This window comes from Argopecten irradians, chromosome 3 (genome assembly GCF_041381155.1).
Source record: "Argopecten irradians isolate NY chromosome 3, Ai_NY, whole genome shotgun sequence".
Lineage (NCBI taxonomy): Eukaryota > Metazoa > Mollusca > Bivalvia > Pectinida > Pectinidae > Argopecten > Argopecten irradians.
Genome location: NC_091136.1, coordinates 34,733,466 through 34,750,646, shown reverse-complemented (window position 1 = coordinate 34,750,646; position 17,181 = coordinate 34,733,466). Strand labels below are relative to the sequence as shown.

Genomic DNA, 17,181 nt, shown 5'->3' with positions numbered 1-17,181 from the left:
TCCATTCGCGGATCGGGGTGTCACAAAATGATGCAGTTTCGCCAATACCTTTTCATATGTGTTGTACCAAATTTCTTCTTGAATCTACTGTTTATGTTGTTTTGAATGTTGTGATAAATGGAGGTGTAAATGGAAGTGTAAACGTATACGTACCTGTATCTGTAAATGGATAAGAACTGAATCAATTTGTGATATTGATAAGTAGAATACGTATCTGTAGTAGAGGATGCATGTTTGTGTTTGCAGAAAATAGTTTGGCGATTGCCGGAAAATTCACAAGGGATGTGATATAACTATGGGGATGGAGATATCAGAAATAAGGTTATATCACATGTACAAAAGGACGGACATCAGTGGTAAAAACATTTTCTTCGTTGCGGTATAAATATAATATCAATTAAATGTATGATTTTAATTTCATTTAATTGCTCGCACACACATTGATTGATCAGATCTTAATTAAGATTGTAAATATATTTCTGAGATTTTTTGAACCGGACTCAAACAACAGCTGAAGTACGCGATCTTGACTATTACGAATTGTCGCTTTTAGTATTAAAAAATGAATTTTATGTCGTTTTGATTATATTTCAGGAATGGCCACTGGTCAGTCATTTTGATTCACCAAACATGTATATTAAGGTTCTGTTGCAATTCTAATCGGAGTATTGATGTGATTATAATGGTTTCGTTACCTTTATCCTGGTAACAATACTTACGTATGCAGACGACATTGCCATTAATACATATCCGAATGAAACCTCAATGCAAAAGATTCTCGACAAATTGTCAGAGTGGTGTAGAAAATGGAAACTATATATCAACTAAGATAAACCAACGTAGTTCATTTTCGTAACCCCAGGCTCTTCGCCAGTAACACAATTCAAATTCAGATGCGGCGATGCCAATATTGACATTTGTTCTAAATACAACTATTTAGGTTCATGGTTGGAACATCTAGATCTACATTACGCGGTAAGCGAATTGTGTAAGTCTGCGCGCAGGGCCCTTTGAATATGCCCTTTAAACAAAGTTCAGTTACTCGGGAGGTATGACACAATCGATTTATTCAAAACTCTTCAATTCTTTAGTGGAACCAATAACCTACTTCGCAAGTGGATTATTGGGTATAAATTCATACAGAGAAGTAAAGGTACTCCAAAACAAAGCATGTCGATATTTCCTCATCCTCGATACTCCAGGGGTTCCGATCACTTTCATACACACTCTCAGTAATCATGACCACTTACCACTCGACATAGAGGCGACATTGACTGGACAACAGTAAGTTTTAAGACTTCAAGTATAAGTATTTGAAAATGGTCCAGATGTCTTCGTAAATCTTGGGATTCACTTGTACATAATAGTGAAGAATAACTTAAAGTGAACAGTCGGGCAAGGATGGCTAAAGTCGGTAAAAATGGTGTGAATGTATCCAGTATAATTTCTTATGGAATAGAAAAATAAACGTTCTCGTCAAAATCTGTCTGCGTACGTAGAAATTAATTTAAAGTACAGGAATCCTAAAACGTCCTCCCGGCTGACTATGTCCGTGGTTACTTTTCCACGCAGCCTCGCTTTCAATGCTTTCAGCTTTTCTTTATTTCAATGGTCAGAACTGGGAAACGTAAGCAGAACTTGACCGTCGTATTAATATGTGAGAACTTTTGGAAGGCCAATGAACGCATTTAGACTGGTTTTCTTTGCCCGACTATTCACTTTAATGGATGTATTTACAACACAGAATTCGGTTTACTGGAAGATGGTGAAAATTGAAGAAAGATTACATAATACGGATACCGATAGTTGGCAAAATCAATTGTGGAAATGTTAATAGTAGTAAACTACGGCTTTATAGAACATTTATATATGAGCCAACAACAAGTGACTATGTAAAATGTGTTAGATATAGAGAAAGAAGATGTCTATTATGTAATTTAAGATGTGGATCACTATGTTTTGTGTTAATTTGACATGTATAAACATCTACATGTGTACATGTACATGTACGATTTAAAGGCCCTCTACCTTTCCGAAACGGCTTTTAATTTTCAAAATTGGAATATAAAACGAGATTGATAATTTTGTAGAGTCACAAAAGTGATTAACTAACTGTTAGTACTACACTATCTGAATAATTTGATTCAAATAAATGAAATGTTAATATTCATAACGCGGGTCGTCGTCTTATGTTTCCCGCCGTCGTCCTAAATACCGTGCGATAGTTGATTATTACCGCGCCAGACGACAAAACAGCGAAACGACTCTCCACTGTTATCACATATTACCTAGGTAATCTTGCACACGTTTGGTGTTGTTACCTCATCTAAGGTCATCGATATATATTTTCTGATGTAATTAATGTTTTTAAGAAACCTTCATATTTTGTTCCGGAAAGATAATGGACCTTTATATATATAAGCACCATAATACTTGTCCAAAATGATGGATACAGTATTATTTATGCTCGGTTGACGGTGGACGAGCATCTTATTAGTTTGAAGCGAAGCTATACATGTAATTAAAGCATAGTCCGTGTCTAGTCTATACATGTTAATAATCAACTGCATTATCTTTTATATATGAAACACTTAATTCATTCCACATCTAACATGTTTCTGATATTGCCGCCTAATAATAATTAAACTGAATATAACTTATTCATTGTGCGGATTACTCTCTTCTAGATTATCACCGTAAGAAAATATCATAGTCATACGTTTGTTAACATGCAAAGTTTCTATAAATAGCGAGAAGGATTTCAATCTTGATACTTTTAAACTCGGTATGTCACTGCAAGTCACAACGTGTTATGACTGTCATACCCGAATTATCCCCCTTTAGTGAAATGTTAAGCTCACCAGATGCCACCACAGTCGTAACCCAGGGAATTGACCAATCACAGACACTGTTATTAAAATGAAGAGGGAAGGGGAAAATTCAAAGATGGATGATAATCGGCAAAGCGCACCTTATCTTCAGTGTAATTAGTGTAAAAATCATACGAATCGGCCAATTTTCCCATGTAGTCAAGACCGCGAAATGACGCTGACAGCGTTAGAAAAAAGCGGTAGGATGGAATGGGTAAAAATTCTCAGGAAATTAGTCGAAAGAAAGAAAAGTAAGTTATGTCAAAAAGTGCGTCTGCAAACACAAATAATCTGCGTGGACATGTCTTTGTCTGTTACTGTATCGTCTGTGTATGGACAGGAAACTGATTGGCACGATTGTCTGATTAGAGTTAAGGGGTGTATTTTGCTATTTCGTAGATATGACCCATCTGTATTTTTAACAAATTCAAAGATGGTATTCTGAGCCCAAATAAATGTTTTGTTTCGTATACAACAATACAAATTAAAAACACGAGACAGTCACAGTGGAATGATTATAGACATGACAGACTTAATCCCTATTGAGATTCCTCCTCGAGACTCTTAATTTTAATAATCGGACATTTGATAGATGTCTCTCGTCGGACGAATATAACGGTGTCTTGAGGTGGAATTTCAATAGGGATTAATGACAGACTATGCAGTACAAAAAAAAAATGGCTGCTCATAATAATAAAAGAAACATCGACATTGTCTTGTCTTGGCCCGTGGATGTCATGATTACCATAAAACTAGGATGTTTGCCCAATGTTAGGGTCAGTGCACAAACACAACGCTTGTGACATATACGTCAAAAAACCCCAAGTGGATTATCTTTGTCATCTACCTCTTGGTGAAGTAAACATGTGATGGCAAGAAAACATGTGTACTTGGGGAGATTTACGTAGATGTGGTCATAGCAAGTTTGAAATCAACTTTTCGATTCAAACATATTTTTTATTGTCAAAAATACAATAATGGATTAGGCACAAGTTATCACAACTTAATAATGCCTTCTCCATAATATATACATGTATATACAATACTTTGACAGCATACAATCATATAATTATGTATATATACAGAAAATATTGAAGAAGAAATAGAAAAAAATCAAAATGAGTTTGTTGTTACAGACTTGACCTAAAATCTAGCACTATCTTTAATAAAGGTTTGTACCCATTGAAATATCATTTGGTTTTCCATATTGGACAAGTGTGGATCACCATAAAGCAAAATATTAATTGAAATATTACCATATTGTGAAACATTACGGAATAAAACATCCCTTTGCCTAGTATAAAGACTACATTCAAAAAAATAATGAGTTGCATTTTCACATTGATAACCACATGCGCATGATGGGTCGTTAATTATATTTACTCTGTACAAATCATAGTTCAGACTGCTACACGAATGTCGCAATCTTGTATGTAAAATATTAAACTTCCTTTTCCCAGTAAAATAATAAACGGGTAAAGAATTTACATCAGATTGTATCAATGTTTTGAAGGTACGAACGGATGGCTGCTCTCTGACATTGCTAGGCAAATAATTCCATAATCTAATAGAAGATGGCAAGAAAGATTCAAGTGAACATGACAAACGAACTTTCGGAATAACATAGTTTTCTCTATTTCTCATGTTGTAGGCGGATCGCTCTCCAACTTTAGGAGGAAGGATATTGGTCAGATAAGATGGGTTAGGTTATTATGGAGTTTATACATTAGAATAAGTTTTTTATTTTTTCTTCTTTTTACTAGAGGTACAAGATTAGTTTCGAAATAGAGTGAGTCTTTACTTGAGAAGGATGGCATACCCGTTATGATTCTTGCCGCCTCAAGCTGCACTTGTTCGAGTTTGTTAACATCTCCCAGAGAGCAACCATCCCATACTTCGCACGCATATTCCAACACAGGCAACACAAATGCTTTATATATCCTTAATAAAGTTTTCCTATTGAGTAAAAATTTTAACTTACGTAATGCCGAAATTTTTTTCATACACGATTTTTGAATTTCTGAAATGTGTAACGACCACTTAGCATCTGCACTAAATGTCACACCTAAGTGCCTATGACTGTCAACGCATCTTAAAATTTCATCACCAAAAGAAAGTTGCAAGGGATGCAGGTTTTCAGAGTTGGATACTAGTAAAACGTCCGTTTTTTGAGGATTAAATTTAGTGAGCCAATCTAGAGACCATCTGTTTAATCTATCTAAATCTCTATTAAGATTTAATTCAATATCGTGAACAGAGGATAAAATGAAATCAACTGCATTGCAATTGTATTGATACAGCATTAAAGTTACTGTTTTTCCCTTGGTATATATACTTGTGCTTTTAAAATTTCTCCTTCAGTTATTGGACACATCATTAATTTAATTAGATATGAATTGAATGTATATTGAGTCCATGCAGGTCATAATTAGAACAGTGGATATATACCTATAGATATATAGAAGATACAAGCTACTGTTATAGCGGAAAAAATTCTAATACTTGTAGAGTAATGTGTTGGTTATTAAAGTGTACACGGAACGGAAAATAATATTAAGATATGTTATTCTGTTTGATCTCTTGACAAGAATGTTGAAAACCGCAACAAAATCGGTCGCTTCACTACCGAGATACAGCCCTCCGAAGTGCTCGATTTTTACCTGTATATCGACTGCTAATCAGGGAATCAGCCGCTCATGCTGATTTGGGGAATAACCGGATGTGACGTCACGAGGACAATGGCAGTGAGGTGTTTGGTAGTAGGGTTATAGAACAAAGGGGACATATATGTATTCCTGAAATGGGGTTACGAGAATTTTCCAAATATATATACAGTATACAGTTACATTGACGATTTCATTATATATATAATAGGAAATATTACAACTGAAATTAGGCTATTATATAAATTAGCGGAAACATGTATACCTTATTTATGTTTCTGGACAATTCTGGAACATTTAACTAGAGATCTTATCTCTGTTTTTACAACTTTCTAAATTATCAAACCTCGAGAATATTCCATTTTCATAATGTGATCTAAAAGGAGACGAATTAGAAAAATGATGGCTAAATAATTATTCATGAATATGTTTCTGTATAAATAAAAATTCTCTCTAGGCCTATGGATTTCAACAGAAATATATATGTTTATATGTTTCTGATTTCAAGAACCAACATAACGAAAAGAAAATGTTTTAAATGTATTTCATAGTTCAATACACGTAGATATCATAGACATAAATTAGGAGGGGAGTAAAAAAATGGATATCCGAAATCTAGCAATTATCAGAAATATCAAAATTCTGACATTGAGCATTATATTTGCATTGTTCTTTCTCGACATGCCATTTGTAAATAATTTTGTAGTTTTTGTTATAAAAATACATTTACGTGTAACCAGAACATATATACAAGATAAATGTATAATGAGTCTTTCTGAAATATATACTGTACATCTAGTAATTGATACACTTGTTATATGTTATGTTGGAACGGTATATTTTACTGTAAACCAGGGATTTTTAAGTGTAAACAAATATTACATTATACAACAATTACATGATGGTCCATCGCTAACTTACCTGTGATCCTACTTTTGACACCTGACGCGTGCTAATCAACAAAGCGTGACAGGTCACTAAACACCTTTCTTATGTAATCTGGTTAGCCCCCTCATTAGTCTCGGTTGACCACGCGGTTTAGTTACTGCAGTATACAGGTATAGAGATTAACGCAGCACGACATGGCTATTTGGAATGACAGTTCTGTTTTTGTTCTGTACTTGATATCTGCTACTTGGATTAGACTTGTCACATAGACATCTTCAGTCTCATTGTTTTTGTCTGACCTGTGCATGAGTTATTTTTCAATTAAAGACACTAATGAATGAGCGAAATATCAACAAGTCATCAAGTGTACTGTATTATATGTAAGCTGAACGTATTTCGTCAAAAAACAAATAGATCGATTTCAGTTATAACGCAATTAGTAGATGCGTCTACATATATGCAAAAAATTCTGTTTGGAATCATAACTTAATCGTATGGGCAGGTTTTATAAAAAAAAAGTCAGAAATTTGTTAAGCGGGTTTGACCAGTAGACATTCAAAGACTCGAGTCGGGCTTTGGATAACATAATCAAGAATCCTTGATATAATATTCACATATATGTGGTTCCAACCAACGCAGATATACAACGTACAGGGATTATTATGAACATTTTATTGTGTTTAATTATGCAGTAATTGCGTAGAGATGTTCATTTATCTAAGACAGGTACATCAATATACATGTATGCATAGTATAAATCCCTGTTTTCAAGCGTTTTTCAAACTCATATCTGTGATTAAGGATGATATCAAATAGGTATCGGACATGAACACAGGTATTTGTGTCTTCAAAATCAATATTTACAAACAGATAGTTTATATTAGTTGGCAGACACCAAAAATCGCCTCTCTATTTTATGCGAGTAGAATAGGTCCCGTTGTCCTCGTGATGTCACAGGTCAGGGGTCCCGAATCGGGGTCAATGGCTTGGGGCTTCAGGTGTGTTCTAGAGAAAAGTCGCATTATCTCTAATACCGTAATCGCTATGAGACTCGTACTTTCTCCATTCTAAATTTTATCCAAAGACGCATTTATCAAGCCTTATATACCAAACCATTCCTTGTACATTTTAAAATAAGACAAGAATTATGAACATACATGCATCAAAGATATATATTACTTATCAGTGTCAGCTATAGACTGTTTCAAACTGGAGACTTGCTCCATAGTTCAAGATCATTGTAAGGAACTACAATATGTAGCGTTCCCCTCCCAACCCGTCTGTATGTATTTATCATACCTGGTAACTTTTATTTTATCACTTTGACTTTGGTAGCACCATGCATTGTTATTCTTTTATCTGTAGCACAATCATAAAAGATACAAATGTGATTTTCTTAAGTAAAGTTTTTTTTTTCAGGTAAAAAGTCCCCAGAGGACTCCAAATGGGAAGAATCTAACAAATTTGAACAATACTACAAGCAATGGAAGGGTCTAAATGATGACTTTATCAACGTTCCAACACTTTATGTTAAGGTATGTGAATTATTTAATATATACATTATGCCATTCATTGGTTATACATTTTCTGCTTTACAGAATAGAATCAACTCTGTTATGTAATAATTAATTATATATCTATTTAGCAAACAAGCTGTTCATAAGAAGGGATTTGCATTTTATATTATCTATTAAATATATTTTACAAAACTTTTATACTATAAAGAAAAATTTATCTATTGTGTGTGACTTTTGTATATTAAACAATCAAATTTATGAAAATATGTTAATTGTTTTCTTTCTTTTCCAGCTTCCTTCAGAAGAAGAACCTTTGCTTCTCAAGCTGAGAGAGGAATCTAGGTTTGTTTATATATATATATTGATAAAATGTCATGCATAAAAATAATAGCTTAATACTAACATACAATACAATGCCTATGTTTTGTTAATTACTGAATATCATATAATTGGTTAATATACGATTTTTATTCTAGTGCATATGATATGCATTTTCAATATTGCTAAAATGTGATAAAATTCTGTTTATATTCCTATTTCATTGGATATATTTGCTATCAAAGTGTTATTGTCTTTAATTTTGTTGCCATTAAAATCAATAGGTGTATGCGTTTTTATTTCAGAGCTGTATTCCTTCAGAGAAGAAGCCGAGAGCTTTTAGATAATGATGAATTACAGGTATGGCTAATTATATAAAGTGTAGTGTAATGATGGACTCATAATGATTAATGATCGAAGGAGATCAGCCTGAAACTGGAGATTCATTTAGAGAGATTTGTAATAGCAATCCCAAGTGTATATATGTCATATTATGTACCATTTGAGACCATATAAATGTATCTTAATGTAAAATAATGAAAAATGATAAGGATTACATATGGGATACAATTCTTTTATTCTAAGATTTAAAAGATATCTTCAGATATGTTATAGCTATAGCACTTTCCATTATCAAATATCATAGGTTAGGATGAGACAAGATTGCTACTGAACATACTGACATATATAGTGTTGTGTTTACTATGTGATGGTGTTCAGGTTTGTTATGTAATATTTGTACACCATCATGTCAAGGAAACATTAACCAATAATGCTTATTTGATAAAGAAGTATAAATTTGTCAATTTCAGCGACTTTGGTTCCTTTTGGACCAACATCATACACCTCCAATTGTAGGAGAGGATCAAATGATCAACTATGAGGACTTTCTCAAAGTGGGAGCAAAGCTGGACAAATGCCAGTGAGTATGATGTAAGCTGGATTTTCCATTTCCAATCAGTGCCCAAATGGCAAAGTCTCAATTTATTTACCAATTCAGTGAGTATGTAGATGTAGATATTTTTAATTTTCCAAATGGCAAAGTCTCATTTTTTATCAGATTTGATGTAGATGAATAAGATATTTTTAAGATTTCCAAATGGCAAAGTCTCTATTTATTTACCAATTCAAGTATAAATAAGATATTTTTAAGATTTTCCATTTCCTACCAAATGAAAAGATGAATAAGTAAATTTTCCAAATGGCCTCTTTTTTACCAATTCAGTGCCATGATGTAAATTTTTTAAGATTTTCAATGAAAGTTTTTTATTACCAATCTAAATTTGCTTTTGTCAAAATAATAAATAACCCTTATGCCTGAATTCAAAGCATGGTCACACATTACCTGAATCAAAGCCATGGTCTGCATTCTGAAAGTGATATAATTATAATTTATCTTCAGAGTCAAGTCAAAGTAAATTGGAACTTGCGAAAAGATGGTTTACTGTCTTTTCATCAATGGTGAAAGCAATAATTTTATGTTTTCAGACAATTTTTTAAGGCAGCAGTGTTCTGTAAACTTCTGCAAGCAGACCCCTATGGGCGGATATCAATCATGCAATTCTTTAACTATGTGATGAGGAAAGTGTGGCTCCACCAGACCAGGATAGGTCTCTCACTGTACGATGTCACTGGTCAAGGTTATCTCAAGGAATCCGTAAGTTGTGGTTAACAAAGAACTATTGTAACATGTAAAATATTAAAGTTTTTGTTATATATGTTGGGTTTTCTTCTATCTTGAATATTAGAGATAATCTTCAGATGTTCCCTTAACGGTGGCAATGAGAAGGTTTGCATTATGGCTATGTACTGAAAGTAAGGGTGTCCTGTAATTATCCAAATGTCCACCAGCCTTTTATGTTATACATAGTTTTCCTATTAGCAATGGAGCCTCATTTACTCAAAGTTGCATATATATCTAAAGACCTACTATAATTATACTCCCTAGTAAGTCTTGTCGACATAACTCCTCCTAAACTGCTGAATCAAATTTAATGAAACTACACAATAATTTTAAGGACTATGTGTATATAAGCGTGAAGCTTTTATTTTCCAAAAAAATATGGTTGCATTGGTAACCAGTTCACTATACGCAGGTTTTGTAAAATGCACAAGCTTTAAGTAAAGGGGATGATTATCTCCCCTCTTTCACAAGTCTCTGTCTTGATATATATAATGATGATCTGTCACTCAGTTTTAAGCATGTTAAATAGGGTACGTCTATTTGTCTGTGAATGATAGAATACTTAAAACATGTTGGATTTTTCAGGACTTGGAAAATTATATTTTGGAGCTGATCCCCACTTTACCACAGGTAAGTATATATCACTGAACATTATAAGATGATTATATTCATGTCAGCAATAGCTTGTTAGAGTAAAAGTTCATTCAACATGTTTAATTATGAATTAACACCTCAAAAGTTTAACTATAAACATATTGATCTTGATGCAATCAGATTTTAGCTCAAAATTTATTTTGGAAAAGTCAGTGCAGTCATCAATTCACACATTCGTAATTATATATATAATAATACGAGTGCAGTCATGAAATCATGAATTCACACATTCATAATGATATGAGTGCTGTCATGAATTCACACATTCGTAATAATACGAAGGCAGTCACGAATTCACTCGTTCGTAATAATACAAGTACTAGTGCAGTCATGACTTCACACATTTGAATAATACGATTAGTGCAATTACCTTTAAGCACAAAATGTTAATGTCTTAAATATAATAACTGCTAAAATATGTATATTTGTAGTGATAATAAAAACTGAACAAAATGCAGTACTAGTATGTACATGTATGTATTAATTAATCAAATGAAACAATTAATACAGATGAAAAAAAACATAATCCTATTCACTAGTATGTAAAGCAATCTGATGAAAAGGTTAACATCTATACATTACACATGGAGTCATATGGGTGTTGATTTGATTTCCAGCTGAATGGCCTTGAGAAGTCATTTTACTCCTTCTATGTGTGCACAGCTGTCAGGAAATTCTTCTTTTTCCTGGATCCGATGAGGACAGGGAGAATCAAAATACAAGATATATTGGCCTGTAGTTTCTTGGATGATCTTTTAGAGGTATGATCAAATTTATTTGTGTATTTCCCAATTTATTGCCTTTGAAACTGAAAACTTAATAATTCTCATTGTTTGATAGTGCCGTTCACTTGTTATTCCAAATCACTTATTTCCTAATTTAGTTAAGAGATGAAGAATTGTCCAAGGAAATGCAAGAGTCCAACTGGTTTTCTGCGCCCTCAGCTCTCCGTGTTTACGGCCAGTACCTCAATCTGGATAAAGACCACAATGGCATGCTGAGTAAGGAAGAACTGGCTAGGTAAGAATACCGGATGCAGCAGAATGCTTTCAATCCTGGAAACAAAACTCAAGAGGGATCTTAAATGAATAGACATTTTGTTATATATTACATTGGTGTGTATGAGAGAAAAAATAGAATATTAAAAGAGGGAATCAAATGAAAATGAACTAAACAATTGCTGTAGCTAGTTTTGAAGATAAATTTAAAAAAAAAATGCCATGTTCAATGAATCAGTGTTGCTCATGTCTGCCACATCGCATCCAATCCCATACCACTTTGATGTAAGGGAATCTATGTCTTCCAGACATTTTCTAGTTTTAATGTATATTTGAGGGGAAAAAAAAGTTTAGAATGTTAAGCAAACATCATATGAGTACTGATTACTGGGTAATATCATTGTAGTAATAACTGTAATGTTTCTTTACCCTGTCATTGTTAGATATGGCACAGGCACACTTACTGATGTGTTCCTAGACAGGGTATTCCAGGAATGCTTGACTTATGAAGGGGAAATGGTAAGTACATTCTTTAGAGTATCATGCTTTTTAAGGGATCCTGTTTTTATTTCTGTCATATCTCATTCATTTCAACTCGGTGTTGATTGATCTTGATACTGCTAAATAATAATGAATATTTGCAAGCATTACAGAATTCATGATATTTAGAACACTTTCTTTATTATGTATTATGCATCACGTGACATAAACTTCAATTTGATGGAGGTGGTCAATAAGATGTAGCAGAGCCATGGAAAAACTTTGAAATGTACCGTACTTGTCCGTCGGACTCGTTCGAATGGCATTTTCACTTACCCTCATTATTTTCCAGATACTTAAGCATATGTGATTGTGTATATTATTTGTTATTTTAGCTGTATTCAGTTGATAGTCACCTAACAATAAACAAAGATATATATATATATTATTTAATATAATTTAAGGTCCAGGTCATAATCAACGTCAGTGTCTTTTTTTTTACTCGTCCGACGGACATGTGTGCTGTCAACATTCACTTGTTGGTCGGCCAAATCCACTCGTCTGGGTGAACAGACGAGTACATTTCCCCAGTCCTGTGTAGATGTATCAAAATAAATGTCACATTAATAAACATCATGGGTTTTCCTTTTGAAGGACTACAAGACCTACCTAGATTTTGTTTTGGCGTTGGAAAATCGACGAGAACCACAGGCATTGCGCTACTTATTCAGAATCCTTGATGTCCAACACAGAGGCTCACTCAATGTATTTTCACTTAATTACTTCTTCAGGGTAAGTGTTACAATTGTTTACCATTGGAATTATGAATTCATGACTAGATAACAGGTAGTATTATTATACTTCTGTGATGTTTCTACATATGGAAACCAACATCACACTTATATTAAAGTTTTTATGCTGTGTGATCAAATCTTGTAAACATGTTAAACTTGGATAGGAAAAAACCAGTCCTATATTTAATACCAGAGCTTTGATAGAACAGTTCTAATTTATAATAAAAAGATTTTTTAGTTTTGATGGTGATAAAAATACAAATAGTATAGTAAACTCTTGATGTTCCTGACACTGACAGTCCCAATAACACACAATCCAGATAGAAAGGAATTAGATTATTGACTAAGTAGACAGAATTTGGCAGTCCAGAAAATATGTGACCTGGACAGTTTTGTCTTTGAATGCATGTGTCTGGATTTGTGATGGTCCACTCTATATTAATTTATCAAATAACATCCATGGTATTTGTTTCTGTTAGTGCTTTGTGCAGTTTGACTGTACATGACATACATTTACAATAAATTTGTTGTTTCCTGTCTAGGCAATTCAAGAACAGATGAAACTCCATGGCCAGGAGCCAGTGTCATTCCATGATGTAAAGGATGAAATCTTTGATATGGTCAAACCGAAGGATGTTCTCAAAATAACACTACAAGATTTGATTAAGAGGTAAGTGTTTCATAGACAAAAACATTATACTGATGTCTGTATTTAAAATATAACAATTTAGTGTCTTGTTAGAATCTTGAGGGGTTTAAGCTTTTTGTTGTTGGCTTTAGATGTTAAATTAAAACTTCTTCCTGTTTGCAGTGGCAAAGGTGATACAGTGGCAAGCATCCTCATAGACCTGAATGATTTCTGGACCTATGAAAACCGGGAGTACCTTGTCCCAGACACGTCGGAGGAGTCAGAAATATGACCCAGATCCACCACTTAGGGACCATGTGCAAATCAAGCCACTACACATACAACCACATTGTTACACCAAGGCTGTGTGTCCACATAGAATTACCAGAGATTTCTATTGCACTGCATAGTCACAAACTCAATGTCTTGTTTCCATTTGTCAAACTATTGTAAGATTTTGAATAATGCATAATGTTAACTGCCTACCAGGGCACACATCATGCTAAACATCAGACTAATGCATTTAATCTCTTGCAATAATAAGGGTTTATTCATTGTTCATTGATTTGAACTGCCATGTATATATGATGTCTTAAATGTTGACATTTGGTTTTATGTGATATTTGTATGGAAGTATGTTTCGTGTAAGGTAAAACATCAATCATAACTGTTGTGATGTACATAGTATCTGTGTTAACATTGAAATCCGCTCCATTCCATTGAATGTATATTTGCATTGTGATAAAACAATTGTTCTGATTTGATCCTGAAACAAGTTTGCCTCTGACGAATTATTCACGTTCATTGTGGAACGAGGGGGGAAAAACTGTAAACAAGATAATATGAAAAAGTTATACATAGAAAACATCAAAATAAACCTGCAGAATAATAGGAATTAGGAGTAGATTAGAAGACAGAGCCGGCACAAATTAGTTCTATTTTATATATTGTTTTGTTTCTGTACCCATATTTCCTTGATGGAAGAAGGTACCTACAAGCACTTACAGTTCTATTTGTTTATACTGTGAATTTTGTTTTTGATGTATGATGATAATGATGTTTTTCTGTTTGCTTATGAACTGATAAATAATCAACTGTTTTAAATATGTTTTTGGCTTGTGAAGCTGCATTTTTGAAATATTGCAGAAATAGTTTGCATAACATGTTTTGCCCTTTGACAATTTAGAGAATATATATTTTGTAAGATCATCAGAACCTTAATTGTCAGAAGATATTTTAGAGCTGTCAGCCATGTATTTAATGTAGGTATTTTATAGACATTAATGTAGGATCATGTATAAATGACTGAAGGCGCGAAAAGTTAAAAATTGGCAGCAGCTAACACTCGTGCAATGGTTGACATCAATCGTTTCATACATGCCAAAACCTTATCTCAATCAAAATCAAAACATGTATGTTCATGAAACAGCCTTTATTTTTGTATTGTAAATTACTTTTGTTAATGTGATTAAAAAAACAAAAACCAACCAAAAAAAAAAACCCCATAAATTTGAGGCTTGTGTTTGGGGAAAAACCATGCATAAACCATTTGCATGTACATTTGTATTCAGAAGTCAGTCTAGATTTGATGATTAAGCAATCTTAGTATCAAAAAAGTAATCTACAGTACTAAAAATGGCTAAATGGTTTTGTACAGCTTAATGTTGAGATGCCAGTAGTTGTTCTGATCTTCCATCAGATGTAGTTTGGAACAGTATTAAGTGTATATGTTGCTTAGGGTGTAAATTTTACAACTACATTTCATCTGCAATGTTGCAATTTTTAAAACGAAATCAGGTTTGGTTAAAGTGGAAAAATAGTCAAATATGAAGTCTATTGCATCTCATTTTTTTGTGTTTTTTTTTGTTTGGTTTTTGTATGTACATGTATATATATTGAAGAGGAAATCCATGGGTACAACAATAGTCAAGAGTCATTGTTATGTTTCACAAACTTACTTTTTAAAAGACATTCTGTTTTATATGTACAATTCCCATTGCTTCAGTATTATTTTTGTGTGAAAAGTCACATATTAATGCACTAAAGAGTTTTTTGCACCATTCATGTAACCAAACAGATGATATTCACTGTTTCACATTGTGTATTGCCATAGATGCTGATTTTGCCAACATTATACATTAAGGCTTATTCTTATACTCTGTATTTAAACAGATAAGGAAAATCTTGTTTTATACTTGTAACTTTGATGGAGAACATGGTTTCTTAAAAAGCAAATTTGGAAGATATGCCATCCATTTATTAGTTGAATATGACTATAGAGAAACAGGGTGCCAATAGCCCTTACATGTCTACATGTTATTTGGGACAGTCGTAATGAAGAATTACATAACTCTTGTGATTCTGAAACAAGATCCTGACACTTGTTTGAAAAGTTATTATCACAAGATTTTAAATTATTCTAAGGTGTTCACTAGCTATTAGATGAGTTTCAGATGAAAATCCCTAAATTACTGATTTAAAAGTACAAATTTTGACCAGAATGTAAATTTGAACTCTGTCTTGCCTGAACTAAGCATTCGTAGTATAGAGAGAGTGAAAACTGTTCAAAGCAATGATTTTCTAGTCATGGAAATAATGTAAGCGTGAACAGCTCTTGGTCCATTTGCATTGGTCCCTCTCTGCATTGTTAAATGATAATTTCAAATATATTGACTTAAACATATGCTTATTTTCATTATACTAAGATCTTACAAAACCTTTACCGTGTGATATGGTGCTTATAGTCACTTGTGTGTAGTGTAAAGACTACCATATATTCTAACACTACGATCCGTCCAGGGCCTCTAACACAACTTTGATCTGTCTCCAGTAATCTGTGATCATGAGTCTCAGTATAATGTGATCTCTGTTATTTCCTCAATGTAACTGTACTTTGTATATCATTTCAGTGGTGAGGTGGGTCTGTGTGACAGTTTGAGACTTGTTTTAGTGTTATCAAGTTTTTGATAAGGAAGTTGGTAAAGGAATATTTGTGATGCTTAACTATCAGTCCTTTATCAGACTAGGAGATATGTATCAGTATGTGAATTGTATCCAAACTTTTTTTGTAAAAACAGTAGTATTTTCTGTAGTGGCATAGCCATACTTGGCACTATATTGATATCATTCCTGTAGACATACAAAAGCGGAATGTGATATTTGTACATCGGCCAAATATACTTGTCATCGTAGTAGAAATTCCCCAAACGTCTGTGATAGCTATGTATTTACCATGAGACCATAAAGGACCATAGTTAATGTAGTTCGGCAGGATTTAGGAAATGTATATTGTTTGAGTTATGTCTGTTATGTAAATGTATTTCATGCTCAATACTGTCACTCCAGGAAATATTTCAATGTAGTACTTTGGATACTAATTTTAGTGATGATTTGAAAGAAACAGTAAGTCTGTAATAATGTTCAACATTTTTTTTGCTAATGGCAATTTAGTCATTTGTTTAGAGAAATTTTCTCTGTGTATACGTGGCTGAGAAGCCATGGAAACCTACAGAATATTGCAATTATCATTCAAAATGTCACTATGTAGATTTACTGAGCTCTTAGAGATTTTTTTCTTCTGTGATGTGTGAAGGTTCCGGTTTGTGAGGGATCCTGCCTGAGAAGAGGATGCTATATTGTCTGTTAACACCATGTGACTGAGTGTAAATAAAGAGAACAACAGAGCTG

The 17,181-nt window shown here is 33.3% G+C and overlaps 1 protein-coding gene across 1 annotated transcript; it reads left to right on the top strand.

Moving 5' to 3' along the window:
* Window positions 1-2,907: 2,907 nt before the first annotated feature.
* LOC138318351 (serine/threonine-protein phosphatase 2A regulatory subunit B'' subunit gamma-like) lies at window positions 2,908-17,178 on the top strand. The gene is made up of 13 exons (XM_069260643.1): window positions 2,908-3,121; window positions 7,841-7,956; window positions 8,231-8,280; window positions 8,562-8,616; window positions 9,069-9,178; window positions 9,745-9,913; window positions 10,526-10,570; window positions 11,212-11,355; window positions 11,478-11,614; window positions 12,036-12,111; window positions 12,727-12,864; window positions 13,409-13,536; window positions 13,678-17,178. The coding sequence occupies exons 1-13, from the start codon at window positions 3,043-3,045 to the stop codon at window positions 13,784-13,786; spliced, it is 1,356 nt and encodes a 451-aa protein (XP_069116744.1). The 5' UTR covers window positions 2,908-3,042; the 3' UTR covers window positions 13,787-17,178.
* The last annotated feature ends 3 nt before the right edge of the window (window positions 17,179-17,181 follow it).